A 15,864-nucleotide genomic window follows, 5' to 3' on the forward strand; every position below is an offset into this window, starting at 1 on the left:
TCGGTTCCTTGCCACCACCATATGGACTGACTACCACACTGAGTGCTTTGAATGGCCAACTGACAATTGTATGCCTAGGTTGTTACCTTCACCCCTCTCTGCCAGATTGCATTGACGAGGTCGTGCAAGACGTCTCTGACACAATCAAACATGCCACTAGAACTGCTAGTCCCCTTTTAACAGGTCCCCTTCAACACTTGATGGTTCTGTGGTGGACCATAGACATTACTATAGCTGTTCAGGACTGCTGAAGGGATCTGCAACGCTTGAAGGAACATGTTTCCCATACCAACGACTTCTTCATAAGGCTCGTTACGTATCTGAATGCAATAAGAAGGAATGCTAGGAGTCTACGCCTACTCGCTGGGAACACATTCTTCTTCATCCCAGGTGTAGGCCATACTCCATAATCTTTTGGGCCATCAAAAATCCACAGCTGTATAGGATCTCCTCATTTGGGATGGTCTCTGTACTGACGTGTTGACCCTTGCTGAAGACCTTGTGACACACTTTGCGATGGTGTCAGCATGTTCTTCTTACATGACTGTTTTACGGACGTGTAAGTGATGAATGGAAGACATTCCCATCTTGTTCGCCCCTCGGCATGAGAATGAACCATTCACTGACTGGAAATTGGTTCAGGCTCTTGCATCATCTCACAACATGTTCCTAGGTCCTGATTCCATTCACAATCAGATGATACAACATCTGACTATTACTCAATTGCTCCATCTCGTTAGTATCTTCAACCACATGTGGCTCAATGGTGTCTTCCTTTCGCAATGGCGAGATAAGATCATTCCAATCCTTAAGGTGGGCAAAAACCCACCTTCCATGAACAGTTACCAGCTGATTAACCTCACCAGCGTGCTCTGCAAACTGCTTAAAAAGCTGGTTGCTTGCATATTATGCTGGGTTCTCGAATCTCGGGACCATTTGTCCCCCTCTCATTGTGGTTTCTGAGATGGATGATCTATAACCGACCGTATGGTTAGGTTCCAAACAGTGACCTACGTGAGGCATACAACACCATTTGGGACTTTATTTACCCTCCTTGACCGAGTATTTCAAGGCTCCATATCAATTTTTGTTCGTCATTTTTTATCTCATCAGTTGTTATGAGTAAGAGTTGATACTTTACTGAGCTCTCTATAGGCCCAAGAGAAAGCTGTCCAACAGAGGTCATTGCTTAGTGTCACATTCTTCTTCGCCACCAATGGGCTCATGATTTCTGTTGGGCCACTGCTCATCACCCCCCCCCCCCCCACACTGTATGTTGACAAGTTTTGGATTTACTAAAGCTCCCACCCTGTAACTTTGGCTGAACACTAGCTCCAAGGTGCCATGTGATAGGCCTCTGCTTGGGCCCTTTTGCATAGTTTACAGTTGTGTCTTGCAAAAACATGGGCCTTGCGTTTTTGTCGTTGTACCATGGTCCATCCTGACCCAGAGCTCTACTTCAGTACACAGTGCTTGGACATTGTTTTGCTACAGACGCCATTAATCGCCCCCAACCCATCTTTGCTTTGACGCTCCCAGGTGCAGATCTGCAGGTGCAACTAAGGCCTCTGCTCACTCAGAGATGGAACATCATCTATTGGGCTGTCAAGGGCACAACTGGTGCATGGCACTCTGTCTTCCATTCCTCCCAGACTGAATCCACCTTTGTGTGTTGCCGCCACATCGGTCTTACCAGACTGACCTGTTGTTCTATTTTATGTAACGAACCACAACCACATTTTAGTTGTGAAACCTTCCTGGTAATTGCTCATGTCCTGATGGAATGTCCCCACCTCCTGGCTCTCTATGCTAAGCATAGTCTTCCAAATTATTTGTCTCTCTTGTTGCCCAACGACTCACGGGCAGTTGAACTGGTTCTCCATTTCCTCTGTGACAGTGATTTTTTTTCCTCAGATATAACATTTTAAACTACCTTTGTGGTGGGGGCAGGGTCGTTAGGGTTGGGGGTGTCTCCTGCCACATGCTGGGTCAGGGGGAGGGACCCTTGACTCTGCCTCCTTTGCCTGCCTCCTATGCAATCCCTCCTTCCTTTGTTTTAATTACTTTTAGGTGGTTTACCTCTTTTTCTGCCACACCCTGTTTCCTGTTTTAGCGGTTGGACTCTGTTGATCATGTTAGTGCTATCCTCCTTTTTAACGCTTTGCCTGTGATGGATTAAGGGTGGAACAGGTGTGGGAGGGCCTGACCCCTTCCCATGCAAATCCCTGGGCGTCACCCATGTGTAGTCTTAGCTATTTCTCTCATCTTTTTTTTGTTGTTGATGGTCCAGCTGATGACCATTACGTTTTTAGCATTTCCCCTTTTACTTTTCTGGATCTCTTGACTACTTTAAGAACGCATTCCTCACTCTGTAACTGTCTACGTCCTAAATCGGAATGGCGAATATTGGTTGGGGATGGGGTTCCCCTCATAGCTGAGTCCTGGGAGACCAATTGTCTGCTCTAACCTATGTACCGAACCAAGCCATATACTTTTACTTCTCCTTCAATCGTTTTTTCTGGCTTCAGTATTGCCTTCAGGGCCTCACGTTTACCACAACTACGTATGATCACAACTACCTCCGGATGAACAAACCCTTGACCACGGGACTGATAACCTCACTGTTTAGTCTCTTACTCTCAACTAACCAATCAGAACTGAGCATTACTGAATGGAAACTTTAGGGCAAAGCGTAAGATGGGCATTCTGTTGTCTACAGCCACTGCTATGGGTGGATGTAGCAATTTCGTTTTCAAACAAGACCTAGAGCGCATACCATCGGCATTTTCTCTGTTGTGCAGACATTTTCAGTGCAATACAGATACAAAGCTTGGTGGGTGGAAGAAATGAAATGCAATTACAGAGAGTTCCGGATTATCAGAGTGCAGATTATCCGCCCGTAATTCGGCAATTTTTGGAAAATGAAAAACGAAGCCCGAAGTCTTATGTTGAAATTAGAATGAATATTTTCGTCAAGGAAGCACTAGTAGGCGTGTGACTTATGTTCTATGAAGCACAACGAGGCACTGAAATACGTTATGTTGCAGAACAAAATTCGTTTGACTGAACTGATATATTGACTCGAAAAAATGGGGACCGTCTTCAGAAAAAAAGTGAGTGAAACCCAGGAACAGAAAAACTTGGGTTATAATTTCCCGAATGTAAAGTCAACGCAAATGATACGAAATAGAATGTAATTTAAGTATAATTTTGTGAACAAGTCGTCTGTTTACTGCTAGTAAGGTACAAGCAGCGTAGTAGTTTTTCAAAAGTGACATGTAGCATGGTTTTTAAGTAAAGCAACTAGAAGTTTACTCTGAGAACGTGCATATTTTCGACCATCTGTACATCATGATGGTCGCATCCGTGTTTGGCGACATCGCGGTGAACGCACATTGGAAGTGTGTATTCGTCATCGCCATACTGGCGTATCACCTGGAGTGATGGTATGGGGTGCCTTTGGTTACACGTCTCGGTCACCTCTTGTTCGCACTGACGGCACTTTGAACAGAGGACGTTACATTTCAGATGTGTTACGACCCGTGGTTCTACCCTTCATTCGATCCCTGCGAAACCCTACATTTCGGCAGGATAATGTGCGAACGCATGTTGCAGGTACTGTACGGGCCTTTCTGGATACAGAAAATGTTCGACTGCTGCCCTGGCTAGCACATTATCCAGATCTCTCACCAACTGAAAACGTCTGGTCAATGGTGGCCGAGCAACTGGCTCGTCACAATACGGCATTCACAACTCTTGATGAACTCTGGTATCGTGTTGAAGCTGCGTGGGCAGCTGTACCTGTACACCCCATCCAAGCTCTGTTTGACTCAATGCTCAGGCGTACCAAGGCCGTTATTACGGCCAGAGGTGGTTGTTCTGGGTACTGATTTCTTAGGATCTATGCACCCAAATTGCGTGAAAATGTAATCACATGTGCGCGACTGCTACGGTCACAGGTTCGAATCCTGCCTCGGGCATGGATGTGTGTGATGTCCTTAGGTTAGTTAGGTTTAAGTAGTTCTAAGTTCTAGGGGACTGATGACCACAGAAATTAAGTCCCATAGTGCTCAGAGCCTGTAATCACATGTCAGTTCTAGTATAATATATTTGTCCAATGAATACCCGTTTATCATCTGCATTTCTTCTTGGTGTAGTAGTTTTAATGGCCAGTAGCGTATAAGGTAGACGAGGAGCCTCTGAGCGTGGTCGTGGTGTGTGTGTGCAGGGGATGGAGGCAAAGCGGTGGCGGCGGTGCGCCACCGGGCTGTGGGCTGCGCAGTGGTGACGCGCGACGTGGGCGTCTGCAGCCGGATGCCCCGGACGCGCGACGCTGCTACGTCTCCGGCGGCCTCGGCGCGCGCCGCCAGGGCTGCCGACGTCGCCTGCGCCACCGACGGCCGAATCTACTCCGAAGACGACCTGCAGCGCAGGCTGCACGAGCAGCTCCTGCGCCAGGAGAGGGAGCTCGAGGATAGGTTCGCCGTCCAGCTCCAGTCCCGACTGTCCGAAGAACTCCAGAGCAAAGTGTCTCGGGAATTCGACGAGGCCGTCACACGCGAGCTCAGGAACAAGATTTCTCGTGAGCTCGACGCTCGCGTGGAGGCCGAATTCGAGAAGAGGGTTTTGCGGGCACTGGACGATAAAGTTTCGTTAGAACTCGAGGGGCGCGTGCGGCGCGATTTTGAAGACCGTGTGGCTAACCGACTCGATCAACGTCTGCACAGCGAGTTGGATTTCACTGTAGCGCGAGAATTTGACCGAAAGGTGTCTACCGAACTGCAGCAGCGGCTATCTCGAGACCTGGAGCAGACTGTTCGCTACCGGCTGGAGGACGCCGTGTCACAAGAGCTGGAGCGCAGGCTCGCCCGTGACCTGGAGGACAGGGTCTCCCGTGAACTGGACGACAGAGTGACTCGAGAGTTGCAAATCCGTTTATCCGACGAGTTACAAGATCGAGTTGCCAGAGAAATGGACGCCAGGGTACGCCTGGAGCTACAAGAAAAATTGCGTCACGACTTGGAAGATCGTGTGTCGCGCGAATTCGAGGACAGAGTATCTCGAGAAGTGGAGGAGAGAATTTCTCGAGAAATGGAGGATCTAGTGAGCCGCGAGTTCGAAGACAGAGTGGCGAGAACATTGGAGGACAGGATATCTCACGAGATGGAGGAGAGGGTGTCTCGCGAATTCAATATCCGAGTTTCTGAAGAAGTGGAGGAGAGAGTCTCCCGGGAAGTGGAGGAAAGAGTGTCTCGAGAGGTGAACGAGAGAGTTTCTCGGGAGGTGGAGGTGATGGTTTCTAGAGAACTGGAAGAACGAGTGGCCGCGAAAATGAGGGAAAGGATACGAGAAGAGCTGGAAGGGATGTCATCTCCCTTAAGACAGAAGATATATCTGTCCAAAGTTGACGATGACACGCCCCAACAGGCAGTCGCGGAAGACCACCGTCCAGAACAGTGTCGATGTTTCGAAAATGTGCCCGTTTCCACGAATGCCGTACAAAAGTGTGACCTCGGTGTTCAGGTGAGAGACAATAGTTTTCAGCGTCACGTTGCGACACAGTCGGAGCGCAACTGGTGGCTGAGAGACGCCGGCATGCAGGCCGAAGTCAGACAGAGGGACGCGTCGCTGCAGTGCGAGCCCAAGATGTGGGCCAAAGACGCTCTCTCGCAGACGGCGATTCCCAGGAAAGAAATGTCGGTGCAGGCGACACTGGCTGTCAGGACTTTCGAGATCGGCGTGTGCGCCAAACCGTCTTCCGGAGATGCGTGGGTAGAGGCGAAGCCCGCGACGGCCGACGTCGGCTGTACGGCGGTGTCGCGCCTGCAGCACAAGCCCGGGTTCGTGTCTCTCGAAGACCTCGATGCAGTCCGTCCGGTGAGCAGCGCCACGCAGACCGACAACGCCGCCGTCACCCGCGAGATGGCCACCAGCACTGTGGAGCGCAAGCTGGCGGACGCGTCCGCGCAGTGCCGGCTGAACGACGAAGCGCCCCCGCCGAGCCCCCGGGACCCGTCTCCGCAGCCGGCGGGCCTCTCCCGTATACCGCGGCCGACGGTGACGACCCGGCCCGCGGACGGCACCAAGTCCCCTCGGCTCGGTGCGTCGCAGCTCACGCTACCGACGCTGAGGAGCAACTCCGTGAAGAAAATCGTCACGCAGGAGCTCACGTCTTACAGCACTCGCTCGACGACCGTGGCAGCAACCAGGGCGACGTCAGGAAACGCCATTCAAGTCCGCAGCAAAAGTTCCGACCCGGCGCCGAGGCTGAAGAGACAGAACACTTACACGAAGATTGACGACAATGGAGAGAGATTCGAGACTGAAAGGTAACTTCGTCTGTCAATTTTCGTATTTTTTGTTTTGATGTCCCTGTTAATCTGGCAATTGAAAAAAATCTAACATTTGTAATTCTCTGAAAAGGAATTCGAGTACTCAAAAATAGGTTCTGAGTTCCGCCCCACCCCGTTTCGTTTCCCGAGAAATAAAGTGAAATAACCCTTAAAACTTGAACCATACAGCTAAAATTAATTAACAGCGGCTCAACATTTTAGAGAGACTTGAGCAAACAATACAAAAAACAGGACGACATATCGTTGAAATCAAGAGGTGCCAGGACCACAATCTAGAGGCCATGAGGTTAACAAATTGCAATCTTTATTACGCAGTTATAATACATCTGCATGACTACTCTGCAATTCACATTTAAGTGCTTGGCAGAGGGTTCATCGAACCACAATCATACTATCTCTCTACCATTCCACTCCCGAACAGCGCGCGGGAAAAACGAACACCTAAACCTTTCTGCTCGAGCTCTGATTTCTCTTATTTTATTTTGATGATCATTCCTACCTATGTAGGTTGGGCTCAACAAAATATTGTCGCATTCGGAAGAGAAAGTTGGTGACTGAAATTTCGTAAATAGATCTCGCCGCGACGAAAATCGTCTTTGCTTTAATGACTTCCATCCCAACTCGCGTATCATATCTGCCACACTCTCTCCCCTATTACGTGATAATACAAAGTGAGCTGCCCTTTTTTTTGCACCCTTTCGATGTTCTCCGTCAATCCCACCTGGTAAGGATCCCACACCGCGCAACAATATTCTAACAGAGGACGAACGAGTGTAGTGTAAGCTGTCTCTTTAGTGGACTTGTTGCACCTTCTAAGTGTCCTGTCAATGAAACGCAACCTTTGGCTCGCCTTCCCCACAATATTATCTATGTGGTCTTTCCAAGTGAAGTTGTTCGTAATTTTAATACCCAGGCACTTAGTTGAATTGACAACCTTGAGAGTTGTACTATTTATCGAGTAATCGAATTCCAACAGATTTCTTTTGGAACTCATGTGGATCACCTCACACTTTTCGTTATTTAGCATCAACTGCCACCTGCCACACCATACAGCAATCTTTTCTAAATCGCTTTGCATCTGATACTGGTCTTCGGATGACCTTACTAGACTGTAAATTACAGCATCATCTGCGAACAACCTAAGAGAACTGCTCAGATTGTCACCCAGGTCATTTATATAGATCAGGAACAGCAGAGGTCCCAGGACGCTTCCCTGGGGAACACCTGATATCACTTCAGTTTTACAATTAATAATCAGTCCACGTTCACATGTATCTAAGAATTAAATTTCAAATTCATATATTTCTGAATGCTGAAGATTAGATGGGTAGATCACATAACTAATGAGGAGGTATTTAATGGGATTGTGGAGAAGAGGAGTTTGTGGCACAACTTGACTAGAAGAACTGATCGGTTGGTAGGACATGCTCTGAGGCATCAAGGGATCACCAATTTAGTAATGGAAGACAGCGTGGAGGGTACAAATCGTAGAGGGAGACCAAGAGATGAATACACTAAGCAGATTCAGAGGAATGTAGGCTGCAGTACGTACTGGGAGATGAAGAAGCTTGCACAGGATAGAGTAGCATGGAGAGTTGCATCAAACCAGTCTCAGGACTGAAGACCACAACAACAACATATTTCTCTTCTTGCAAACGGACGCAACATACACCAGACCCAAGGTGACGCCAACAGCGGCCGCCCACAGGCAAATACCATTGGAAACGGTAACCAGCTGGTTATCTAAAGCAGAATAAACTGAGCTTTATCATCCAAACATATATAAAACACTTACAGCAAACCCACGCCGTGCTCGAGGTAACTTTAAAAGTTATTTAAAAATGAAAGAAACTTCAAAATCTTAATAACCTTGAAATAACACCAGCAAGACAGCTAGAAGATCGATTAAATCAATAAATATTTCATGTTTATGATCGTGCAACAGAAAACAAATTTACGATGTACCACAAACTGTAGATTAGATTTAGGTAACAGTAACTCACTTGACAGCTGCAAGGACCCACCAAGTTTCCGAGCTTAAAATTTTAAAACACTTAAAAGCCTCAAAACATCCAATCAACACCATTAGCGATCACTTAATATGACTACTCAAACAGGAACCACTAAAACATGCCTGGCGCTAACAAGCCTGATACTTGCATTCTATCAGTATCTAAGGATAGGTGCTCATCATGATCAATCGTGCTCCGAAGTACAACTTAAATGACTGTACCAGTCTCGCTCTCCCCCCATCTTGAAGCCAAGATAAAATCAATACAATGCCGTAACCTCCACAGAATAGCACCTTTTCTGCAGAACAGCGGCAAGGTCGCACCAATTAAGCAGACTGCGATGCTTCCTTCCGCGCAAATGCACGGACACCAGACAGGGCCGGTCCAACAACCGTGGTCGCTTGCTGTTACGAAAGGTACACTGCAACAGGTTCACTCACGTGAGTTCACTAGCACTGCTAACCACATAGCCAATATGTGGCTCTGAGCACTATGGGACTTAACATCTGAGGTCATCAGTCCCCTAGAACTTAGAACTACTGAAAACTAACTAACCTAAGGACATCACACACATCCATGCCCGAAGCAGGATTCGAACCTGCTCCGTAGCGGTCGCGCGGTTCCAGACTGAAGCGCCTAGAACCAGGAAAGTGTCCGCTCAGCGCTGTAGGCACTACTGTTACAATCACAGAAGACTCATCATGGAGATGTAGAAGAAAGAACAACAATTGGTCACCGAAAATGTCGAAATAAACAACCTGGTTCATATAATTTCTTAGACTTTTCCGGCGATTCGTTGTCATCTCTTAGAATCGGGTGTACTGCCGATAGCCTGCGTATTCACAACACGATATTTCAGCATTGTAATTCGGCGTCTTCATGAGGTGTTTCCTGAGGGGTTTCAGGAAACACCTGATTAAGACGCCGAGTTACGACGTCGAAATATCGTATTGGGAATACGCGGACCACCGGCAGTAAACGCGATTCTACGAGATGACATCCTGGTTCATGTTCACGGTAACCTGAATGTGTGGTCCCGAGTCATGGTACCAAAAACACTCCTAGTATGTCACAGGACCAGCTCCTGCCTGAACTGCATCATTTGCACTAAAAGAGTTCAACGCCTCATTGGGCCGTCAGCACACGCGACGCCTTGCAACATCTAAAGAAAGGCAAAGTCGCGACTAAGATAATGTACACAGTTCCAGTCAGCTGCTGACCAGTTTCTGCGTTCCTTGGCCCAATGAAAAGATGTAGATTTGCCCTGCAACGAGCATGTCCACTGTATGCTGTTCCCCCCGCAATGTTGGTTCATAAATTTATTGAGATGGACTTACACTCTCTGACAGTAGCACTTCCTGTCGGATTTGAAAACAGTTGTCATTGAAAAGACGTGGCAGTCGCTTCTAGTCCGCGTCGAGTAGGATCTCCTCTACCACCACTGTTCTTACGCCATGTTATGTGGCTGTGAGTGGTACGCCTTCATTGCAGACATGTTACACAGTCCACGTTGATACACACACAAATAGGGCAACTTCATTCACTTTATAGTCATGAGCATGTTCGAACACGATAACTGCTTTCTGTCACATACGCACAGCTTTTCTGTCATGACTTATATCAGTATTAGAGGATCATTTGACCGCCTGGTACCAGTTCTACACTATCTATGGCGCTCCAAATCGATCAGACTGGTCTTTTATATCTACATTTATACTCTGCAAAGCACTATGAAGTTCATGTCAGAGGGTGCGTCCTATTGTACCCGTTGTTAGGTTTTCTTCTCGTTCTATTCACGTATGGAGCGCGGGAAGAATAATTATTAAAAATGCCTCTGTGCATACTGTACGTAATCTAATCCTGTCCTCGCGATCCCTATGGGAGCGATGTGTAGAGGATGATAATATATTCCCACAGTCATTTAAAGCCGGTTCTTGAAACCTCATAAGTATGCTTCTCGGGAAAATTTTCGTCTATCTTAAAGAGTCAGCCACTTCAATTTCTTCAGCATTTCTGTGACATTCTCCCATGGGTCTGAAAACACTGTGATTATTCGTGCTGCCGTTTTCTGTGCGCGTTCAACATCCCCTGTTTGTCCAATTTGATTGGGTCCCATGTATTTCAGCACTGTTCTGGAATGGATAACACGAGTGATTTGTAAGCAATCTGCTTTATAGGCTGATTGCATTTCTCCACTATTCTAGCAATAAACAGGAATCTACGACCTGATTTTCTCACGACTGAGCCTGTGCGATCATTCCATTCCACATCGCTACAAAGCGTTACACCCAGCTATTTGTATAAGCCATAGGATACCGCGTGTTTTTGGGTTTTTGTTTTTTTGTTTTGTTTTGTGAAGTTCACAGTTCTACATTTCTGATCATTTAAAGCAAATTTCCAATCTTTGCACGACTTCGAAATCTTACCGAGACCTGACTGAATAATTATGCAGCTTCTTTGAGACGGTACTTCATCACAGATATGGGGTGACTATTATCAAGCAAGATGCTGGACCTATATGATGATGATAACGCAGTCTGATAATGTTTGTTCTCATTGGAGCCTCCACCCATGAATACGACCATAGTGTTACCGTATGCAGAACTGCGACTCGTCTGAAAAGAGGGCACGTTGCCCATGTGTCCAGTATTTTCATTGGGTGCATCACTGCCAGTTCCCGCTCGTTGCTGCCATGTCAAGGAAAGCCACAATAATGGTCGCCATGGTGACAGACTGTGATACTCTAGGCGTCGTCGCACAGTCATTGCCGATACTTGTCTTGTTGCAAACAATACCATTTCGTAACTCGACGTACCTTACGTGGCTGTACAATCCTGAAGGGCCAAGCGAACAATCTCGCTGTGCTCTACGATGCTAGCCATGTTGAGATCCTGCATGGCGCTCAGTACGGCCCTCCTGAATCTACAGGTTTCATATTCGTACGACACTCGTTGGATCCCTTCCACTGAGAGGGGCAATATCTGCCCTCACGGTAGGATGAGTGGTGGGTAGAAAGGCAGTCGCATCGCTTGAGGCGGAGGGCCAATGTGGAGACTGGTCCTCTGGCGTCGACTATTCGCCTTGTGAGTGGACAGGTGGCCATTCCTTCAGCAGCGTCTGAGTAGGCATATGGGGGCAGGGGTGTCCAAGGTATCGGGAGCTCCCGCTTTTGCAGCGTTATAGATCTCCTGAGGGAAATAGTGTTCAGAGCCGGTAAGAAAGACATTGAAAACTCAGTCTGTCTGCTGAGGAGCCTCATCCGAAATGTGGAGGCGGCGCTGCCTGAGGTTGTCGAACGTGCAGGGTGCGGTCGTCTGTCTGCAAGCAGTGGCTCACGTCGGACCCAACGATACGTGTCGCTTGGTTGGCCGTCCTCAGCTCATACAGGCTGGCGGAGATGGTGAAAGCTGCTGGCCTTGCACGCGGGGTGCGAGCAGAACTCACAGTTCGCGGCATTGGTCTCAGAGTTGATCGCGACGCTTTGGTTTGGAGCCAAGTGGAGGTTCTCGACCAAAGCCTTCGTCGACCGAAGTCTTCGTCTTCGGTCTCGGCCGCAGATTTCTGGACATGCATTATCGGATGGGGAATTTTAGGACTCCTCTAGATTGGTCAGGAGTGCACTATACAAAGGAAGCAACTTCTCGGGTAGCACAGTACTTGTGGAGTGCACGTGGTATTTTTATAGCCTAGGCGATAGTTTTAGGTACTCCGACGAACACTCGCCAGACGACACACAGAGAGTGAAATGCGACCGCGTTCAGATTAAAGACACTTCGACTGTCAACATTTTATTAGTGAACTGTCGAAGTATTCTTAACACAGTTTTCGAATTTAGAGCCCTGCAGGAAATTACTCGCGCTGAAATTATTCTTGGCTGAAACCCAAAGTAGAAAGCTCTGAGATATTTAGCGATTAATGGAACGTATATCGATAATACAGGCTAGACACCGTAGGAGGAGAAGGGTTCATTGCAGTTGACAAAATTGCCTCTATTGAGGTCGATTTTGAGTGTGACTGTCAAGTTACCTGTTCACGTATAACAGGTCTAGGTGAAATCAAATTAATTGTTGGATGTTTCTACCGGCCACCTAATTCTGCTGTGACTGAGTCATTCAAAGAAAGTTGACGGTCAGTAGCTTGGAAATAACCAGCTCATGCAATATTAGTTGTAGGCGACTTTAACCGAGTATACCGAATACATACTGGGTGATCAAAAAGTCAGTATAAATTTGAAAACTTAATAAACCACGGAATAATGTAGATAGAGAGGTAAAAATTGACACACATGCTTTGAATGGCATGGGGTTTTATTAGAACCAAAACAAAAAACAAAGTATCGCTAGACGCGTGAAAGATCTCTTGCGCGCGTCGTCTGGTGATGATACTGTGCTCAGCCGCCACTTTCATCATGCTTGGCCTCCCAGGTCCCCAGACCTCAGTCCGTGCGATTATTGACTTTGGGGTTACCTGAAGTCGCAAGTGTATCGTGATCGACCGACATCTCCAGGGATGCTGAAAGACAGCATCCGACGCCAATACCTCACCATAACTCCGGATATGCTTTACAGTGCTGTTCACAACATTATTCCTCGACTACAGCTATTGTTGAGGAATGATGGTGGAGATATTGAGCATTTCCTGTAAAGAACATCATCTTTGCTTTGTCTTACTTTGTTATGCTAATTATTGCTATTCTAATCAGATGAAGCGCCATCTGTCGGACATTTTATGAACGTTTGTATTTCTTTGGTTCTAATAAAACCCTATTTCATCCCAAGCATGTGTGTCAATTTGTACCTCTCTATCTACATTATTCCTTGATTTATTCAGTATTCAAATTTATACTGACTTTATGATCACCTGCTACATACATACATTAATTCTTGTTCCATAGATCATGAATACATTTCGTAATGATGTGGAACGTGTCACTTTAATGTAAGTTTTCTTTATACAAAATAATTAATTTTATTTACAGTTACCACTTCATAGACTGGGACGTCTATGGATTCATTGCAGGAGTTGTCGACGGGAAGTCTTGTGAAGTGCTTTTAACACATTTTGTGAAAACTGTCTTCTGCAGGCGGCCCGGCAGCTCATACGCAATGGAAATGTCTTCGATCTTGTAGCTACAAACAGGCCAGACCTTATCGATCGCATCAGTATAGAGATGAGGATTAGTGTTCATGATGTCATCATAGCGCCTATGGTTACTAAAGTTAATAAATTTACCAAGCAGCCTAGAAGAGTAGATAGACAGTTGTTAGGCTCCCACTTACGCACTGAATTAATGTAATTTTGTCCCAGTATTATGAACGAAGAGCAATTATGGGCAAAGTTTGAATGGACTGTAAATTATGCTCTGGGGAAGTACGTGCCGAGTAAGTGGATTAAAGACCGAAAAGATCCACCATGGTTTAACAACGAAATTGGGCAAAGCTGCGGAAGTTTTGTTAATATTTCTCTACTGAAACTTACTTTCAACACATTTCAAAATTTGTACCGTCCTTTAACTGAAGTGCCCAAACGACGATGAATACTGGATTGGCGAATTCTATATATGTTTACTTTCGAGTAAAATGGTACTAAGATATTAAACTACTTGGAAAAACAATGTGTGGCGTGCTGTGCCCTTCTACATCTAAGAGCAGCTCGTTATGTTTCCTGTGTCAGGGCGGACTACATACTTTGCATACGTACATTGTTATTAGTCATGCCCTATGCTTTTAAAACTGTGGTGAGGAACGTTACCAAAAATGTCCATTTTACTGATTTAAAGACCCGTTTGCAAGTATTTTCGGCTCAGTTCAGCCATTTGAAACAGATCTTTGAGAAAAAAGCTCTTTGGTCACCTATTTTCAGCAAAAATACTGTAACCGTCATGTACACAGAAACGAAATGAAAAGTTAATTTTGTCATTGTAATGTGGCTAATGACTCCCCTGACGTCTCACAGCAACAATGTCAGACTGGCACATGTCTTTCTACCTGGTGAAATGGAAAATTTCAGAAGTGTGTTTGAAGGTCAGATTCAATAATCCTTACAAATAAATTACCGGTAGTATGACAACTCCACACACACTGATGCAGTTCTTCAATGAGTGGCTGACGAAATGAAGATATCTGTCGAGTTATGCTGTAGCGTTAAGACATTTCAGCTTATAGCAACTGAATCATTTCTGAAGGTAATGCCCTACGTGAGTCGAGTTTAACACGGGCCAATGTGAGCTGTTCCTTTAATTCGACTGCAAGAATGGCTACCGCATTTGAGCGTCTCGAACGATCACAAAAGAAGTCGGTAGGCGGCCTCTGTCGTCTCCGATACAACGTGGACACGTCATGACGTCACACAAGGTCCTGATGAAGCAAACTTTCTTTGGCCCAAGTTTTTGTCAGATGGCGTTATTACTTAATTTGCTGTATTCAATTTTTGCGTATTGTTTTGTTGCGCTTTTTTTTACTTCTTGAATGCAGTTTTTATTCGTCACTGTTTTCCACCTGTTTACGGAGGCCGGGTCTTCTTGCTTCTTGAGCGTCTTACATTTTCCCGACTGAAGTTAACATTCCCACATGGAATGAATGTATTCAGAAATCTTCGGGTACATGTTTATTACAAGGGAATAGACACAAAGCTTAAAGGACTGAGCAACGTATTTGATATTCGAATTATACAAGAGTGACTGAAATAAAACAGGCATAACAAACGATCAGTCCTTGCAGTTTTAATTTTGCGAATAACGCTCTCTTGTTTCCAGTTAGTCAACGAGGTACGCTAGAAAGTTTTAGTTAAATTTGGCACACAGTTTTACTCTGTAAGGAAATTTCGGAACAGGGTAGCTACACTCTGCTGGAGAGTGGAAGATCTACATCTACCTACATCTACATTTATACTCCGCAAGTCACCCAACGGTGTGTGGCGGAGGGCACTTTACGTGCCACTGTCATTACCTCCCTTTTCTGTTCCATTCGCTTATGGTTCGCGGGAAGAACGACTGTCTGAAAGCCTCCGTGCGCGCTCTAATCTCTCTAATTTTACATTCGTGATCTCCTCGGGAAGTATAAGTAGGGGGAAGCAATATATTCGATACCTCATCCAGAAACACACCCTCTCGAAACCTGGACAGCAAGCTACACCGCGATGCAGAGCGCCTCTCTTGCAGAGTCTGCCACTTGAGTTTGCTAAACATCTACGTAACGCTATCACTGTTACCAAATAACCCTTTGACGAAACGCGCCGCTCTTCTTTGGATCTTCTCTATCTCCTCCGTCAACCCGATCTGGTACGGATCCCACACTGATGAGCAATACTCAAGTATAGGTCAAACGAGAGTTTTGTAAGCCACCTCCTTTGTTGATGGACTACATTTTCTAAGGACTCTCCCAATGAATCTCAACCTGGTACCCGCCTTATCAACAATTAATTTTATATGATCATTCCACTTCAAATCGTTCCGCACGCATACTCCCAGATATTTTACAAAAGTAACTGCTACCAGTGTT

At 46.1% G+C, this 15,864-nt stretch overlaps 1 protein-coding gene across 1 annotated transcript in view; it reads left to right on the top strand.

Annotated features, from left to right (window-relative positions):
- LOC124555352 (KN motif and ankyrin repeat domain-containing protein 3) overlaps nucleotides 1-15,864 on the top strand; it is a 270,873-nt gene that overhangs the window by 169,427 nt on the left and 85,582 nt on the right. The window contains exon 7 of the mRNA XM_047129232.1: nucleotides 4,229-6,329. Coding sequence (XP_046985188.1) covers nucleotides 4,229-6,329 — 2,101 coding nt within the window. The remainder of the gene's footprint in view (nucleotides 1-4,228; nucleotides 6,330-15,864) is intronic.

The sequence above is a fragment of the Schistocerca americana genome, chromosome X (assembly GCF_021461395.2).
Source record: "Schistocerca americana isolate TAMUIC-IGC-003095 chromosome X, iqSchAmer2.1, whole genome shotgun sequence".
Taxonomy (NCBI): domain Eukaryota; kingdom Metazoa; phylum Arthropoda; class Insecta; order Orthoptera; family Acrididae; genus Schistocerca; species Schistocerca americana.